General features: G+C 55.0%; 3 protein-coding genes across 3 annotated transcripts; 1 reads left to right on the forward strand and 2 right to left on the reverse strand.

The window, feature by feature from the left end:
• Positions 1–7,136: 7,136 nt before the first annotated feature.
• NCS57_00888100 (uncharacterized protein) lies at positions 7,137–9,398 on the reverse strand (the record flags this gene model as incomplete). Its single annotated transcript, XM_053058680.1, has 2 exons — positions 7,137–8,458; positions 8,516–9,398. The coding sequence occupies 2 exons, from the start codon at positions 9,396–9,398 to the stop codon at positions 7,137–7,139; spliced, it is 2,205 nt and encodes a 734-aa protein (XP_052912511.1).
• A 900-nt stretch (positions 9,399–10,298) lies between these two features.
• On the forward strand, positions 10,299–11,423 carry NCS57_00888200 (uncharacterized protein; the record flags this gene model as incomplete). Its single annotated transcript, XM_053058681.1, has 1 exon — positions 10,299–11,423. One exon carries the CDS (start codon positions 10,299–10,301, stop codon positions 11,421–11,423), a length of 1,125 nt encoding a protein of 374 aa, XP_052912512.1.
• Positions 11,424–11,661: 238 nt separating this feature from the next.
• On the reverse strand, positions 11,662–13,902 carry NCS57_00888300 (uncharacterized protein; the record flags this gene model as incomplete). The annotated part of the gene is made up of 1 exon (XM_053058682.1): positions 11,662–13,902. Exon 1 carries the CDS (start codon positions 13,837–13,839, stop codon positions 11,662–11,664), a length of 2,178 nt encoding a protein of 725 aa, XP_052912513.1. The 5' UTR covers positions 13,840–13,902.
• Positions 13,903–14,033: the final 131 nt, after the last annotated feature.

The raw sequence follows: 14,033 nt of genomic DNA on the forward strand, positions 1-14,033 counted from the left end.
GGTTCCACGGTTGTCGAGGTTGTGTCAGCCCCAAATAAGAGCAAATTGATCCAAGCAAGACCCAGTAGAGACACCAGGTAAGACAAGGAAGCAAAGACCACGAAAGGATTCAATCCTGTGGCAAAAGGAGGGGCAGGAAAGGGAATTGGGGGACAGCAATGATGAGGGTGCTATGTATCATATAGGATAGCCTAGGAGCAAGAGATTGATGCAATCTTGGGGCAAGGCAACTTTGTACCCTCCAAGATTAGACAAGCCCTGTGAGCTGGGGCTAGAGAAGACAGGGAAGACTAGGGTGGTCGTAAGGGGGGGAGGACCCTCGACAGGGCTCCGGTTGGGTTGGCCTGGCCCGTCTCGACGGACACAAGCCCCGGGAATCTGGGGGGGTTGCAGCAGGGCCTGGTCAAGGGGAGGGATGGATCGATCAGACGGACTGGGCGTCGTACTGTGCGAGCGCTTCCGCAGTCTCATGCGATGCTGGACCTGTTGTAAGGCGACCCAAGGTCCGTGGTGGTGCGACTCGACGCCCTGCCCAGGGACCAAGTGGGCGAGGCTTGTTTGATAGTGACCGTCCTAGCAGCAAACAAAACAAGATAGGATGAGAAGAGGATGAAGAAGAGATGGAAAGCCCTCCACGAGACCCCCAAGACCAAAAGAGGGGGAGGAGAAAAAGTAACAAGAAAACTCTTCACGGCCGAAGAAGCAACGACGAGAAAGTGGATGTTTGATGGCTGGGCCACCAGACCTGCGCCGATCGGCTGGCAACGTTGGTGTGGTTTCTCAACGGCTCGGAAAAAAAGGATCGAGAGCTCAAGACACGTTCAGCACATTAGAACGCTGCAATATAGGGTCAGGATGGGGACGATGACAGCAAGACACACACACAACATCTGTCCAGGCAATGGTGAGCTCTCGAGTAGTGGGCCACGATGCAATGACCTCCCTCACTCCCCATCTTAGAACGTCGCTGCAAGTCTAAGCCAAAACGATTCAGGTCAAGACGCAAACCCGCCAAAACAGCGGACACTGGAAGGATCGTCATGTGGGTTCTGTTTCGTGGTTGCGTCGTCGCCAGTCTAGTCAGGTCCTGCGCTGTGCAGTCGAGTGAAGGCCTCCTTGGTGATACAGGCCGCGTCAAGCCTCGATCCAGGGCCTCAGTGTGTGCTTCCCAGCACCAAGGGCCTGTTCCCTGTTTAGCTCTGTTCTTAGTCAGTCGTCTGGCTGGGAACCGGCTCTGTTGAGCAATGCAGGAACGAAGCCGTAGCAACTCCACCCGGCAAGGGTGACGAGGATAAATCCACAGAGTACGTATACCATTATGCCCGCGCGGGCTTGCTGACGTCGTAGCCTCGTACAGTGCACAGGCTGGACACTATGGACCTTGCACAAGCCGAGCCAGGATAGGAACACTCTGAGAGCTTAGCAACTGGACCCTGTAGGCACGGGCACAGGGAGGACGAAACTGAGGAGTCAATCAGCAGACAGCGTGGGATCTGATGAAGGGTCAAGCAGCAGAGCTCAGCACCTTGGAAGGAGAGACACAGGGCCGGTCAATGGGACCAGAAGAGAGGGGATCGGTGTATGGACAAGGATGTTCCCAGCCAGCACTCCCCGCCGCTGCATTCCCACCCGTAGAGTCGGAGCCTTTTCCCTCGGGCTGGGCCTTGGGACGCTGCTCGGTTCGTGCTTCCCCCAGCCGTGCCTTGTTCAGTGGTGTCCTCTGGCTAAGGTATGCTGTGCCGCCGCTGTGCCCCCCAAGAGCATTTGGTCCGGAGGAATCCTTATGACAGCTGTGTAGTCAGGCACCTTCCTTCTGTTTTCAGAGCTCATTGAGCCAGACCAAGCTCAAATGCAACGCACTGGATAACGCGCTAGTCGAGGTCCCTGTTTGCGGGTCTTGGGAAGAAACGCGTTGCAAGCTTTGGAGTCGCTAAACCAGCTGTGGTTCGTTTTAGTGTCGGGGAGGGCGACGATGAGACAAACTGCGACCGAGCCTGAGCAGGGGGGCCACATTTGCAGATTGCTTCATCTGTTCTCCTAGTTCAAGGGGATGAGGCGATTGCCCAACTGTGTTACCCAAACAATGACGCCTCAACTGTGTTATTTGCCCGTAGCGCCGATTTTGAGGATCATGGCGGTTTTGGATGAGATCCAGCTGAGAGCATGGCTAAAACACGGCTATCGTGGATCAGGCCAGAGACGTGGGATGTGCTCGACAAATGGGCTCTTCTGGTACGAATCTGGCGCACCTGGCGCATCTTGCTACATCGTGGAGCAGACAGTTGATGCGCAGGCTGCATCAAACTGAATGTAGCGCTCAGGCTTCAGTCACTCCCCGGTTGAGCTGCTTCTTCGACCCAAATCGATGAGAGGGCGAGCAAGCAAGCCATGGCCATGGCGAAGTTACCATGTCTCTCTTCCATGTGCTAGACTCGGGCCTTTGTCGAAGTAGGCCTCAATGGAGTAAGGTGCTGTCCCGTTGAGAAGAACGATGGAACGTCCAATGTCTCTCCCTTTGCAGGGCGGGCGGCCAAGGGGATGAGAGCTCTCCAGCTAGGCTTCTTCAACCCCACGAGAGAAACAAGCCAGAAGGCTAGAGAAACACGACTCTTGGGACTAGGGGCTTGGCCAGTCTGCTTCTTGTGCAGCGGCCCAGCGCACAGACGGCACGGCAGCCGACTTGAGCGTTGTGCTGCGCTCTCGCGCGCAACACAAAAGAGAACAACAAAAACAACAACATGTCGCTCAGACACTCTTGAACGTGACGACCCGCTGCGCTGGGAACGGGGCCAGGTGCTAAAATGTGGGACGACGCGCGACTCGTGGAGGTTGCAAGGTGCGAGCCCCCAAACTCAGTACCTATATGTTTGCTTAGTACTGGAGGTAAGTAAGTATAGTAAGGTAGTAAAGAGAGGGATCGACTCGTGGATGAGGTGGAGGAAAGGCCAGATGAGCCAAGCTGAGGCAAAGGCCCGATGCCGATGACCATCGAAACAGACGCGATGCATCTCTTCTAGGATCCCGCCGTGACCCTGTTGGTTCTACGGTTGCATGCAAGTTACTGTGCCAGTCTGGGAGGGTCAGCGACAGAGGAAAACAAGGGCCCTGGAGCCAGTGTGCAAAGCAACTAACTGTACGGATTTCAAGGACCAGGGCTCAAGACTGAGGTCGGCGGTCAGGGGTAAGAAGCCCTGTTCGAAGGGAGCTCAAGACATCGAGAACATGTCTGCTGCATGTCTATGAACACATCAGCGGGAGTTTGCAGAGTCCTTGTCTGCTGCGAAAAAAGAGCTCCTGCTCATAGGGGATTCTTGTCTCCAGGAATCCACGGCCCCTGTACCAATCCCCACCACACGCTGCACCATTTGTCGGAACTAGCACACAGTGGGCGACGGGATGTTTCCCGCGACTGGGCCAAACCTGCAGGAGCTGCTTCTGGAGGGTTGTGACCTGGGACGCTAGGCCTGGAGTTGGGTCGTTCGGAGGCTGCTGAGCCGGAGACCAGGTGTCGAGACAGACGCCAGAAGCTGTGATGGAACCTTCGATTTGGAACGTCGTTGTGACGCTGTCGAATGCGACGACCCGCGATAGGCGCTCGAAATTAACTTGAGTTGGGCTTAATCTTGATTCGAGAGTGTCGATGCTTGTCTAGAGTTGAAGCTGGAGCAGCTAGGAAAGTAAGTGCTCAGGTCCGTACTGCAGCTTCATTCGAAGTCGGCAGGAGCCACAGTTGAGATCAAGCCCGCTCTTTCCTCATTGCCGTGCCTTTGCTTTTTTTTCATCCCCGGTCCACAGGATCGGACCCGGGACTGATAAGAGGTACTTGAGCCAAGCTTGAGAATGCACCTAATTGGCTTGCCTGTACGGTACAGTATAACTCATGCGAAGTCTTCATCATCATCCATTCAAATATTCTGGATGATTCCGATGTCAGCGCGCACAGCAGACCCATATCACACATCCACAGGACTGCATCCAAGCATCAGCCGTCAGCAACTAACCATTGGCCCTGAACACAATACGAGGATTGATTCTCCATCACCACGCACGCGTGTTTATGCGCAGGGCGGAATAGATGACGAAGTGGTCCCCGGCTCCATAGACATATTCTACGTGCGAGTTGGGGGTTCGAAACATGGCACACTGTGCCCAGGTTGTTGTACCCCCAAAAGGTGTTCAGAACCCGCCGCTCTGGAGCACTCGTTCCTCTAGCTCCCGCGCCATTGGAATGGATGTATTCGAACGGCTAACTGCCGCCGAAGTGACGAGGGACAGCTCGTACAAAGTACAGCATAGGTAACTAGTTCAACCTGGGTTCTCATAGAACATCCATCATTTACATCCCAGTCTTGGCCAATTACCGCATACTTTAGCCGGTGGCTGACGTTTTCATGCACGGGAAGATATGTCGCAATAAGAACTTTCAGCAAGGGCATTTCCAGTTACTTGCCTAACATGGTAGGTCCCAACAACATATCCATGTGTCTAGGCTGTCAACTTATCTGATGGATGTCCGGGCTGCCTTAGTCTTCGGTGAAGGGCCTGGTAGACAGACTTAAGGTGTGGGAGCAATTTGGACTTGCAACGCAGGGGACGATCAAGAAGGAAGTGATGAGAAGGATAAAGGCAACGAAAGGGAAGGTGATGGGACCGCTAACAGGGTCTGTCACCTTGGGAGGGCGGAAGGAGCATCTTCCCAGATGTCTACCTAGTGAATGGGAAGGAACCTTTCCCCTCCTCCTTCAGGCAAAGGTCAGCTTCCAATTATCCCAGCGAACTTGAACTTTTCGTCCTCCTACATGCTCGTTGCATGCGAGCAACCGACCAACATCTGCTCGGGCCCGACTTCTCCCTCGCGATACGTGACAACAACCATGGATGCTCGATCACAAGAACCAATCGGCCTCGTACAGCCGAGATGCGCACCATGCTCGGTCCAACCCCCTGCGTGCCTGCTTGAGCGCGCGCTCTTTGCGGCAATTGTCACCACACAGTCATCGTCCCCCACAGGAACCTTTCCAATGCTGCGGATCCTTTCCCCTCCAGCGGTTGACGACAGGCTCAGGTGCAGCTGCAGGCACAAACACGGGGGGACAGGCTACGGTTGGCAACTCTACTTAACCGCATATCCGAATCCTCCCCCTCAACACGGGCAAGCAATGCGCCCATGTGCGACGTTGAAATTCATGCAGCCCCCAGCACCGGGCTAGAGGACGAGTCGGTGTGACGGTCTCGCTTTGCCTTGCGTTTGAGTCCTCGGCCCTTGCAGCCATCTTCCTGCAGAAACTATGCTTTGACACTATTCCCAAGAGGTCTGTGCCATCTTCTTGACAGACAGCACCAGCAGATGACGGCCACAGACCTGTCGTCATGTGGGACAATCGAAGGCCTCGAAACAGGAGCAGCCATGGCAGTTCCATCACCAGACCTAGGTTCTCCGTACGCCTACCTATCCTTGACCCCAGCCCCTACCGATCTCTCGAGCATCTCGCGTCTACCGCGGGACGATACCCCGTCCCTCACATCACGCCAACAACCCGACCAGGTCATGATGATCTTTATCGAGACCAGCATTGCCTCGCCGGGTGTTCAGCCTCTCGTGGCTGCACATGCCGTAAGTGCGCTCATGTCAGTCTGCACCGCCGCCCTCGGTCCTCCCCTCCCACCCTTCCATCCCTCCCGCCGCTAACGAGGCCTGTCAGTTCTCCGAGGCTTAGCGCCGGGGAACATGTTCGGCCTTCCGCCCGTGGCGTGTGGCTCGCTTCATGCGTTCTTGATCAAAATGTCCAAATGCTGCAGGGTAGGCGAGCTTCATGGACTGCCCGGCAAAAGCTGCTTGCGCAAAGGCTTCCGTCATCTCAGTGGCCTCTTGCTGCCCTGTGGGGACAGAGTGTTCGTATCTAACGAAACAGTTCGTTTCCAGTCTGTCACAAACCTTCTTTCTCAGCGAATGGACCAGAATCGTATATCACAACTGCCTACGTTACATGGCAGCAGAGCTACCCAACTGCCGGTAAATGAGCAACCGTCACTCCGGTACTGCCCTGCTGGTCATGTCACTGTCCCCGTATTTTGCACAACTAATATGGAAATAATTTCAGCCAGCAATGGATTGTCATGAACCGTCGAACTCTATTCATCCAGATGCCCAACGGTCAAATTCAGGCACGGCCGGATGATTCCGTCTGGTCCATTATTGTCGCATTTTTAGGTTCGGAGACCAACGAGAACTAGACTGTCCGTTCACAGCCAGGGAAGTTGATCGTAACCCAATTGAGTCGACTCGCGCAACGATTCCCCTGCGACGCCAAATAACGAGAAAGGGGCCGTTTCCCTTTTTGTTCCAGGGACCTTGTTTGACGTCTGACTTCTGCAGTTGGCGTCTCTCCAACGTACGCTCACTCACAGCCAAGGGCTCAAGAACCTTGGGTGCCAAACTTGCAGGCAAACTGTTTTCGAGAGCCAACAGCACACACCTCGTCTATCGACAGTGACTCGCAAACCTGGCTGTCCCTAGAGCATGTGACTGCCTTGTGTTTGATACACAAAACATCCTCCTGCAAGTCCCGTCACCCAGGATAGGAAGAGGCCTTCTAAAACGCTAGGCGTCGTAGCATGATGCGACACCAGGCACAAGGCTTGCGAACCCGATGCGACGGAAAATTGCCTAACCTGGCCAATTACGGCACTTCTTTCTTCTTCCTCGTTGCGATCGACAGACACCATGGACGGTTCCGTTTCAGGTTTGAACGTTTCCCTTGGCTGTGACCGAGGAAGTGGTATACACGTATGTATCATTATTCAAGATTAAGAAGTCCAGGACAGACTGAAGCCGCCCTGGTGATCACTATGAGGCTACGCAATCCTTGGGTGCCATCCAGAGGGTTCACGCCAAGAGAACCCGGCCACCATCCTAAAAACAGCAGTTCAAAAGTCCAAAGCATGCCAAACCAGGCAAAAGGCTCCAGGTTCATCTCCCCTGCCCGCTCTAACAATCTACCGAACCCAAACGCCGACGCTAGAAGCCCGGGTAATAAAATGACTCCGGCGCCGGCCAGAAACAAGATATGATATGCATGCTAACGAATGCCGAGTCGCGAGAAGATGAAGATGATAATTAGAAGTAGTTGGTGTTGTTATACGTCGTGGGCCCCTTCTCCTCGATCGCCAAACTGCCCGTCGTGGTCGCGGCGTGGGGCGGTCGCTGCAGTCGGCCCATCCTCGATGTCGCCAGCAAAGTAGCCGTCTTTGCGTTTCTTCCTCCTGACGCCAAAAAAGTCGCCCAGGGTGTCACTGACACTGCGCGACCGCCGGCGCACCTGATCATCGTCGCCTGCGGGTCCCTCAGCCTCGTCCAAGGCACTGGCGAGGTTGTCCTCCGAGCCCGGGACCACCGCGTGCGCCGGCAGGGTACTTGCGCGGGGGTTGCCCGCGTCGTTGCTGTCCCCAGCCGCTTCGTTCTCCTCGTTGAAGAATAGGCCGGCGCGGATAGTGGAGCGTATGCGCCGCATCGAGGACTGGCGCACGCGGGGGTCGTCCGAGGCACGCAGGAAGGCGTCCTTCACGACGGCCGTGACCGTCGACGAGAGAGGGGACGGCGAGATAAAGGTCCTGGAGCGACTGTGTGTGCCGCTGCCACCGGGCTTGGTCGGGCTTGCGCCGGGACGTGGAGGAAGCACCCCGTCAGGATCTCTCAACGGGGTTGTTGGATGTGATACAGATGCTGTTAAACCAGCAGTTCCAGACGCCCCAAGGACTGAATCCGTTGAAAATGCCCTTTTACTTCTTCCCGGGGGTGTGGATGGCCCCCCCACGTCGTTCCAGGGGAAGCCGGAAACTGGAGCCTCCTGACGTGGGGATTGCTGCAAAGCGCTTGAATCCATGATCTTAACAGACGGCACGTTGCCATCATGCTGTGGCGTGACAGCTGATATCAGTGCCCTCTGTGCCTCAGGGTAGCTGAGGGGCGACAGATAACTAGACCGGCGCGATTGCGATTTTGGGGTTGGGAAATCCTGGTTATCATGGAGTGGTGAAGCTGGGTTGGCGTCTTGGCTGGCAAGCCCAATCGTCTCCTCAACGCCTTCGGCATCAGACAGAACCTCGTCGTCATCGTCGTGGCTCTGCTCACGACCACTAGTGATGAGAAAGACACCGAAAAAGGTGAGTAGGCAGCCGCCGACAAACTTGGCCGCCTGCTCAGCCGTGGTTCGCTCGAAGTCGCGGTAGAGGACGGCGCTGCCTACGATAACGCACAGGGTGAACATGACAAACTGTATGGGTATGACCTGCGTTGAGTCGAAGCGTTGTAGGGCTTTGTTGACATAGCGAATCTGCATGACGGCGGTGGCGAGAAGGATCAAGATGAGCACGTATGTGACGGGAGTAGTAAATGCGCGCCAGAGGGTGGAAGACAGCATCGACGAGACGCCCTTGGTTGCAAGAGCAGTATAACCGCCTATCTCTCAGTCAGTATTGAAGTTCTGTGCTCACAACAGAACATGATGTCACATACCAAACAGACCGACAAGCCCAAGGTCGATGAGGATGGTGCGCCTCCCATACCTAGGGCTTGCCCACATGAGGACGATAATAAGAAATATGGTCACGGCCAAGTAAATCTCAAATGGCAATGCCGTGATGGCGTCCAATACGTCATGGGGATTCAGCTTGGTCTCCTCTTGCTTCGCACTCAGAACAACAGTGACAACACCGGCGACGGCAATAACAACGCCCCAGAAGTCCCGCTGACGAAATCTCTCATGGAACATGGCGGGAGCGATGATGCAGTTTGATATCAACGCGACGACACCGAGCGGGGAGACGATGGACGCGGGAGCAAAGCCATACGCGAGGAAGTTGCCCATCTCACCAAGTGTGATCAAGACTTGGCCTAGCCACCAGTAGGGTGACTTGAGATATGTCGACGCGGCCTCATCCTGGTTGTTTGATTCACTATCAGTGCTGATGGACTCTTCAGAATGAAAAGATCCTGTCAAAGGATCAGTCTCGCGGGCCTCGTCGATGAGATTCTCTTGCTCCACAGAGACGCCAGAGGCTCCGTGACCGTTCTGATATCCATTGGCATGACTGTCCCCTCCAATGGCACCGTAAGATGTGCCATGATCGCCATTCTGAGCATGCTTCAGGGCCTCTCTTGCTCTTCTGCGGTTCCTACTCCGTTGTCTGTGAAGCTTGATGTGGGCGTATCGCTGGACATTGAGGGCGAGGGCGATGAGGATGTTGCCCACGATGGCGGTGATGATGCCAATGAGCGATGACCATTCCTGTAGGTTATCGCCAACATCGCCGGGGTCGGATGTGTCGTTGGAAGTGGCTCGCGGCCACTGGTCGACCACGAGCGAGGGCCATGGCGGCTCGACAATGGCCGGCGGCATCGTCGGGCGCCCGGGGGAGGAGGAGAGGAGATGGAGGAGAAGAGAGCGACGCAGTTGAAGTTGCGGCGGTGGAGAGAAAGAAGGAGCTCAGAGCAGGACGCGGAAGAGTCGGAGGATCGGAGTTCAGGTCGCCGGAGACGGGGGACAAGACAGCCGAGCGTGTGCGGATGGGCGTAATTGGCGTCGTTGTGGTGGAATCGGTAGTATCATGGGGGCAGCGAGTGACCTCTAGAGAGCTGCGTCGCACACAACATGGCCAGCCACCAGCAGCCAGCGGAGAAGAGGAGTCTGAGCGCCAGACGGGAGAGCCAGAGATAGAGATAGAGATAGGCGGAAAGACGGCGTCTCAGAGATGAGCTGCCGTCGTGAGCGAGATCAAGATGAGTGCCTTGGAGTCGTAGACGTGGAGAAGCAACGGGCTGTAACAATACCCGTCCATTCTCCGTTCAGTAATTTTTGGCGGTTGCCACGGGCTTGGCGGGCCCCATCTGGATGCTGTCATTTCGCATTTGCTGCCAGAAACCCGAGGCATGCGAATGGAAGCACTCCACCTCGCTCAAGAACCACGCGGTACGTACCGTTATCGTGGCGTCCTCTCTGTGGCGTGAGAGGCTTGAGAGAGGGTCCAAGCCTTTCCAAGGGTCCTGGCGAGCCTGGGCAGGCGCAAGCCACCAGTCGTAGCTGCCCGTTTCCTCTCCTCACCCAAGCTCACCCCCACCGGACTTTTCCGTTTCCCGGCCCTTCCGTCATAATAGCCCCACACCCGAAGGATGAGCTCAGTGTCGGGTCGCGTCGTCATACGCAGTTCATTTCACACCCAATTTCTAGAACCATCACGAACCGCTTCGACTCTAGCGCCAACAACAGCTACAGTATCTAAACCCACGTGCCCTTTTCGTTATGGGTCGTGAAGACGACGACTCACATTCCAACTTTTTTGGCCGCCTCGTCAAAAGCGATAGCGAAAGCGACAGCTCTAAACGGTCGGGCTTTGGCTTCAACGGCTCATTCTCAGCATCAGCCTCAACCTCAGCTTCGACTGGAGATTCATCTCACCACCAAGAATCGGCACCAGCGACGAAATACACAATGTTTGGCCCGTTCGATATTGAGTTTGGATGGCCTAATGAGCGGAGCATGGCCTCTGTAGCCCTCTCCTCTTACTCTCCTCTCGCCCTTCGCGACATGCCACAACCTCGACCTAGTGATGCTCCCTCAAACCTGGATGCTTCCATCTTTACCTTTGAAGACGCCTTTGAAGATTTGCTTGCCGTATCACAGGGTCAACCACTACCCGATATCACCACTCGATATGAGCAGCGAAAGCTCCTTCGATCCATGTTCCCGGCCGGCGAGCCTGCGTGGTTCTGGATGCGTAGGCTGAGATCACAGGGTCTCTTGGAGGATACAGGACCTAGTCAATGGATGAAGTCGGCGAACCAAAATTGGGAACAATTCCACCGCGAGTTGGACCGAAGGGCTGCCAATGTCTGGCGGGCAGCCATGGGCGAAGAAGAACGGCAAGACCGCATCGATGATCTCCCTCGCCGTGAGCAAAAGGACGAAGATGAAGGCTTCCATGGCCACAACCCCCTTCTCGAAGACTCTGAGCAACATCGACAACGTCGACGTGAGCCCGATAACTTTGATGAATTCTTCTCCTCGGTTCAGTCATCCTTCTCCGACGCCCAATCCACATGGGATTCGTTTGTCAAGGCTATAACTGAGGGCCATCCTTCTTCCTTCGACAGGAAACCCCTGTCCGATAAGCCAGCAGATGATGAGAAGCGGGTGGTGACCAAGGATGAATACGTTGATCGATTTGGTTACCTCCACAGCAAGACCACGGTCAAGACTCTGGACGAGGAAGGAAACGAGATTGGTAGTGAAACCCACTATACCGTCCGGCCCGCTGAGAAGGACGAGAAGAATGCAGAGTCTAAAGAGCAGGCCAAGGACAGCGAAGGATCTGGTATCAAGGCTGAGGGTCGTGTCGAGACCAAGACGGGATGGTTTTGGAAATAAGAGTCAAGGAGAGTTTCTAGGTCTTTACTGAAATCTCGACTCAACTATGTATGATTTGAATGACATGGGAAAATGTATTTGTATGGCGGGAAAAGGAGACAAAGCATTTCGCACTCTTGAATAGTTTTGGATAGTCTCTAATCAGAGTGACTCATTAACATCTCACTTACACACATTTGAGTAAACACTACCCTTGTACAACGCCAAAATCAACATTTTAGGTATCAAATGCCAGCACTTATTTCTTGCCTCGGATCTGGGCCTTCTTCTTCCGCATGAGCCTCTTCCGCGCAATCAACTTTTGCTTCATATCCTCCTTGGCATTAGGCTTGCCGTTGTCCTCCGCCGCCGCATCCGCCTCGGCTGGCTTGCCACCTTTTCGCCCACGTGGCTTGCCCTTATCCCTAGAGAATCGGGCATTCTCCTTAGGCGCAGACTCGGTCTTTGCAGGCTTGGCCTGGTCTGGCTGCATCTGCTTAGACTTCTCCTCATTGGCCCGTCGTCGCTGCACGACCTGAGCGTTCTCGATGGCGAATTCCACAACGAGCCTCTGCTTCTTGCCGGCGTCGTTCTCAAGCTGGAGACCGTTGAGGTACCGGAGTCCCATCAGTGCCCAATGGTGCGAGTGGTACTCGATGAAACCGTAGCCACGGCTCTTGCCGCCCTCCTTCTCTTGTAGCTTCTGTCCCTGGGCACTCTCAAAGACAACCTTTGCCTGACGGACGATACCCTTGCCCTTAGCCTTACGCTGCTGCTCCTTCTCCTTGGCGTCCTTGCCGTCACGAGCATTCTCCTCCTTGGACAAGGGCTGCCGGCGGCCGGCCTTGACATCCTTGGCGAACTCGACGACGGCCTTTCGCGCAAGCTCTTTGAGTTCCTTGGAGCCAATGTTGCGTGGAATATTACGCAGGGCCAGACGTGTCAGACTGATGTGTAGACTGGGGTTGCCCTGCACGAGCTTCTTGCGCTGAGCAGCGCTGGCCTGACGCATCCGGATCTCGGGCTCTGTGAGGAGGTTGAAGATGGACGAGTTCCTGTCGATGTTGCCCTCGGTGAGGAGGAAGAGTCGGCGCTTGTCTTTCTGGTTACGCTTGGCAAGAGCACTGTCGGCAAGAGTGCTCGCCTCCTCCTTGTTGACGGCCTGTGCGACCTGGAGAAGGCGACCGTCGAGGGTGTACTTGCCATCAGGATCGGCGCTCTCGTCCTGGAGGATTGAGTTCTTGTTCGCCGTGACGGCCTTAGTAGGACGGGGGGCCCCCTTGATGCAGTTCTTTGCGTCCTCGACGTCAAAGAAGCACACAAAGCCAGTTCCGGCGGGCTTCTCGGTGACCTTGTCCATGACGACACGAGCGTACCGGACCTTGCCAAAGTGGCCAAAGAAACCCTTGAGTTGCTCGTCGGTGGTTGTGAATGGTAGGTTGCGGATGAAGAGGGTGGAGGTGTTGTCCGTTGTCCTCTTGGGAGCCTTCTCGGTATCGTCGTCCTCCTCCAAATCGTCGTCCTCATCCTCATCTTCGTCTTCTTCCGAATCTTCCTCCTCGAGGTTCTCCATATGGTTCTTGAAGAAGTTTTCCAAGTCGGCGTTCAATTGATCATCTCGGTTTTCGGTCTTGGCACCTCCGTCTTCATCCTCATCAGCGTTCTCAGCTTCATCTTCGTCATCCTCTTCGTCATCCTCTTCGTCATTTTCCTCCTCCTCCTTGTCGTCACTCTCCTCCTCTGCTGGTTGTTGTTGCGCCCAGGTTTCCTTGTCAACAGCCCAATCGACGGCAAGGGTTCTTCCGTCAATTTCCTTGCCATTGATAGCCTCTAGAGCCTTCTCGGCATTCTTCTTTCCCCTGATGGTGACGAATCCGAAACCCTTGAGCTTGCCCTTGGATTGTGGAAGATCGGCGAACTTGACCTTGCCGAAACTTCGGAAGAGGTTGCTAAGCTGTTCCGAAGTCTTGATGCTCCAGGGCAGATTGCGAATAATCAGCTTGGGGGGCTTCTGGAGCTCCTCCTTGCGGGCCTTGTTTGCAGAAACTTCGCCGTTTGCCGCGTTTCGGTGTCGCGGCTCAGCAATATCGATTCGGAGTCTTCGACCGTCCCACTCCTGGTTGTTGAGTGCCTTCTTGGCCTCAGTAGCATCGTCGGCGTCGGCGAAAGTAACGAAACCGTAGCCTCGGGACTCCTTCGTCTTTTGATCGACAACCACAATGGCATGCTTGACCGGGTAATGCTGGGAGAAGAAGTCGGTCAAGGTCTCGCTGGTGGCACTAGGAGGCAGCGAGCGAACAAAGAGCGAACGTCGCTCCTCGACTCGCGCTCTCTTGGACGATTGCACGGCGCCATTGTCGCGGTCTTCGAAAGAAGCAGGATCGAGATCCTCAGCTTCGGCGTGGGGACGCTTCCGATCGTTCTTCGATTTGCCCATTTTGCTGCCCGATTCCCAAAAAAAAGACAAACAAGGAGATCGAGATGTGACGCTTTGCAACGACAGGATCGCAAGCGCTACCTAAGAAAAAATAATGGTAGTTAACCGATAAGGAATATTTTTTGGTATCCTGCTCTTATCGCACGTGATGGCGGGGAAGTGCCTGACGCTAAACCATATTTGGAAGACTGTTT

This window comes from Fusarium keratoplasticum, chromosome 6, assembly GCF_025433545.1.
Source record: "Fusarium keratoplasticum isolate Fu6.1 chromosome 6, whole genome shotgun sequence".
NCBI classification, from domain to species: Eukaryota; Fungi; Ascomycota; class Sordariomycetes; order Hypocreales; family Nectriaceae; genus Fusarium; species Fusarium keratoplasticum.